Raw genomic sequence first — 4,013 nt, forward strand, 5'->3', positions numbered from 1 at the left:
TATGGTGTTTCTTGCCTGAGAGAGGGGTTAAAGCCAAGGTTATCAGGCAGGGGGACAGCTGGGGTTGACTTTCGGTGGGTGCGCAGGGGGGGTGGAAAGTTCCGTTGATAAAGGGTAACATGTGCTCTCTCATTGGTCATGTTTCTCTTCTCCCATGTTGGTGTTTTCTGCCTTAGCGTCAGAGGTGAATACGGCTCGAAGTCTTCAACACGGAAGTCCTCGCGGTGAGTTGTCATGAAGCTATGCTCACCTGCAAGTAAAAGTAGGTTTTGTTGAGGCCCTGTTGAGCATCATCAAACAGAATAGTGATTCAGTTTTTGTTTGGTAAAACGTCAGTATATAAATGACCTTCGAGCTGTATGCTGGACGGAAGCATGGTCTTTTTCTCTATCCTTCGCTGCCTCTCTGCTTCAGGTCTCGGACGGAAAGCCCTCTCATTGGTCGTCTCCATCTTCTCCTTCTTGCCAGGATAGAGCAGCAGACCTTAACAAAGATGGTATGGAGACAGCCATGCATAGCTTCACGGGTTGTCGAAGGGAATCAGGTCATGGTAATAACCTGTTGCCTTTTATTACTTTCATGCTTATTTTACACTATATTTACAAGTTATTTGTCCTTATTTGAGACCCCTTGGAGCTAACACTTTGAGCTCAGAGTCACCATTATAGTTTTTGTTTATATGAATAAGTAAGCTGTGAACTAATGCTTTTTTTCCCTTTTGATAACCGCAGATTAAAATTTGTATTTGAGTACCATACCGCACCAGTAGACCTGAATTTTTCACAGGACACATTTATTTAGTTCATTTTGGGGCTTGGCCCGTCCCTGTATGAACTGATTATGCATCAAAGTATGACATATCTTCAATAACCATTTTAGTAGCAAATAACAATGTGTTGGACATTATGAGTGCATTGAAGATTATAGAATTTGCCTTGACAACTCAAGAGTGGTTTTACTTCTAGGATCTTACCAGCCATAGCAGGACGTTCTCCATACCAAATGGTTGAGTCCTGGGCATTTTGATACTGTAAACAATTGATACATGTCAGCAATTTGTTGCTGATGAAATACAAATAGGACTACTGCTAGACTTGTCTTGTTACAAAATGTCTTATGGTTAAGACAACAGACATTTATAACATAGTTCATAATATTCATAATATACAGACAATCCCAAACAAATTATTCTCTTAAGGAGTAAGTTGAAAAATAATTTAAGATAGTTTATGGGTGCCCAATTTGTAAACGGAAAAAAGGGACGTACAATTCTATGGCAACTTCTCTGCCATAGCCAATGTCAACTCACAGAGCATGCATATTACATCAAATGTACAGATACTCACCCAAGTCATTGACACCAGAAGCAGACAGACAGTTCACCTCAATTCTTTCTTTACAGATTTGCCTAATAAACAGTCTGAATGGACATAGCTGCCTTCTTTTACTTCAGTAGTCTAACTTGATCCATGGCAATTTAGTTGTGTCAGTTGCCATAGTCCCCCCCTCCTGGAGGGTTGCTAAGTAAAGTGGCAGAACAATGGGTTTTGTTGTAATTCTCACAAATGCAATGCTTAAAGGTAAAGTGTGTTGGATTTAAGGGGATCTGTTAGCAGACATTTTATATAGTATTCATAATGCTTTCATTAGTGTATAATCACCTGTAATAATGAATCAATGTGTTTTCGTTAGCTTCATATCTACATAGAGAGCAGGTCCCCTTTACAGAGTCCAACATGTTTTTTTTTTTATGGCAACTGATGGCCTCCATAGGTTATCTTAAACACATGGAAAGAGAAGGGCGACGGAGGGGTATTCAGTTGGCTGCAATCTGCATCCTTGCCACTAGATAGCACTTAATCTTACACAATGCACCAATAAACCATGTTTGAGCTTGTGTGGGGCATTCTCACACATAGATAGATAGGTATACACACATACCATAGCATCACATCTGAAAATTCAGAGAGGTTTTCCCAGGACAAACATGTAGCTAAATAACAATAATGAGTCCTAGTTTCATGTGTACCTAGTTCTGTACTGTGGACAAACACTGTGGGTTAATCGAGAGCAGGTGAAGATTGTATAGGAGCTGTCAATTTTGACCATTTTGATAATTTGAAGTAGATGTGTTCATGTGTTCATATTTTGTTGTTCATAAAAATTGAGATTTATAAGTGCTTCTGAATGATTTATTGCAAGAAGTTTAGATACAGCAAGATCTTTGTAGACATCATTAGAACAGCAGAGAGAATAGTAGTCACATTAACATCACATCATGATTTAAAATAAAACATCCATCCCACGTGCAATTTCTTACACAGTTGTACAATCATTTTCCAACTATTTGTAAATAATCCTCAAACCTTTCACATCATTCTACAATTAATTTTCAGGTTTGTTTCAAAGTAGCCAGTTTAGAAAATCCGAAATCCTGAAAAAGTGCTCTCTGCAGAGGCCCTACCTTCGATTTTGTAATTCTCAGTGGGTTGTAAAGATACCTCATCACCTTCATTTAGTTCCAGAACTACAGACCCTGAGGTTACCAAAAAACCTGTCGAGCTATCACACAAGTTCAACACAGTCTCTGCCTCCTCCGCGTCTCTCCCCTTCTGCTTCTTTACAATATTCAGACAGATGTACTGATAGGAAGTCACGTGATAGGTGAAGTAGTAGACTCCTTTCATGCTGCATCTAAACACACCTTCCTCTAGTGCCACTCCAGTCTGCTGTGGGGTAAGAGTAACGTAGGGAGTCTCAAAGAGGACGGGTTGGTTACCCGGAGTTCTCCCTGGCGATTTCTTGCGTGAGAAGAAGGACACAGTGCTACTTGTAGGACTCCCCTTCTCCCCCTTTCTCCCGTTTGGGCCATCGGGGCCTGGAACCCCTGGGTCCCCTGGCGTGCCTGGTCTGCCCGGGGGTCCCAGTGGACCCATATCACCCTTCTGGCCTTTCAACCAGGGGTCGATCTCCCCTGAGGTAAAACAGTTAAACAGAGGCTACCAAAACTGACTTCAAATGCATCTGACCAAGCAATGTTCATCACAGTCAGCAAGGACTACTCTAAAGACTCGCGTGAAATAGATTGGCAAGACAAGATCGATTTCATCACCCTTATTTGCGTTGCAAAACATTATACAAGATTAAACTCTCAAAAGGGATTTTTGTTTAATTATATTATTAAATATTTATATTATTCTAGTATTGTAGACATAGTTTAGAGTAATAATAATACCATGCCACAGTCCTGTTAGTGTATAGTGCTACGTACCGGGATCACCCTTCTCTCCTCTCGGCCCAGAGTTTCCAGGACTCCCGTGAGTCCCTGGGGTGCCAGGCACACCTGGATAGCCCCTGTAACTACTGCATGTGTCTGCCACAGACGGAGCCACAAAATATAACAGGATGCTTGCAGTCACTGCTGCAGTCACACACAGCCTGAATGGGCAAACCTGAAAATGAGACTAAAATAAAAGTAAACACGAGTACTGTAAGAGCATAGATGACCGATGAATTATAAGAAGCTGTCTGATGTGCTCAGAATGATTTTGCAATTTGTAATTCAGATTGTGCTAGTATCGTGATGGAACAATTAATCATGTACGATTTTGACATATTGCACTCTCTGAAGAAAGGAAAATAAAGGCGTTAAATAAGCAGAGAAGCATATTATGCAATAAGCTTCTCATCCTCTTACCATGTCTGGTTCTTCGGGGCGGCTTTTGTTAGTGGAGATGGTCTGTTGAGAATGAAAAGCGGCAGAAGTCTTTGTTCCTCTCAAACCCAAAACCGATACTGTGGGTTACATTTGCTTTACCAAAAAAACATGTTGCACAATTTGGGGAAACAAAAATATCTGTGTTCATCATTTCTATTTTTGAAAACGAATGGTTTGATCAAGCGATTTCCCAATGTCCTAATTTATAAAGTTTTCCTGGTATCTGCTATTTTCACATCCTTCAAGAACAGCACACATCCTGTTTCTGGTACACTGTGGGTTTTCTTCCAAGATA

The 4,013-nt window shown here is 40.7% G+C and overlaps 1 protein-coding gene across 1 annotated transcript; it reads right to left on the reverse strand.

The window, feature by feature from the left end:
• Positions 1-2,303: 2,303 nt before the first annotated feature.
• On the reverse strand, positions 2,304-3,776 carry c1qb (complement component 1, q subcomponent, B chain). Its single transcript, XM_080836320.1, has 3 exons — positions 3,698-3,776; positions 3,272-3,464; positions 2,304-2,974 (listed from the first exon to the last, which is right to left on the reverse strand). The coding sequence occupies exons 1-3, from the start codon at positions 3,698-3,700 to the stop codon at positions 2,418-2,420; spliced, it is 753 nt and encodes a 250-aa protein (XP_080692446.1). The 5' UTR covers positions 3,701-3,776; the 3' UTR covers positions 2,304-2,417.
• Positions 3,777-4,013: the final 237 nt, after the last annotated feature.

This window comes from Sprattus sprattus (genome assembly GCF_963457725.1).
Source record: "Sprattus sprattus genome assembly, chromosome: 1".
NCBI classification, from domain to species: domain Eukaryota; kingdom Metazoa; phylum Chordata; class Actinopteri; order Clupeiformes; family Clupeidae; genus Sprattus; species Sprattus sprattus.

Coding starts and splice junctions, on each gene's coding strand:
- c1qb (XM_080836320.1), bottom strand. Junction 2,975..3,271: donor AGGAGAGAAGGGTGATCCCG/GTACGTAGCACT, acceptor GTTTTACCTCAG/GGGAGATCGACCCCTGGTTG.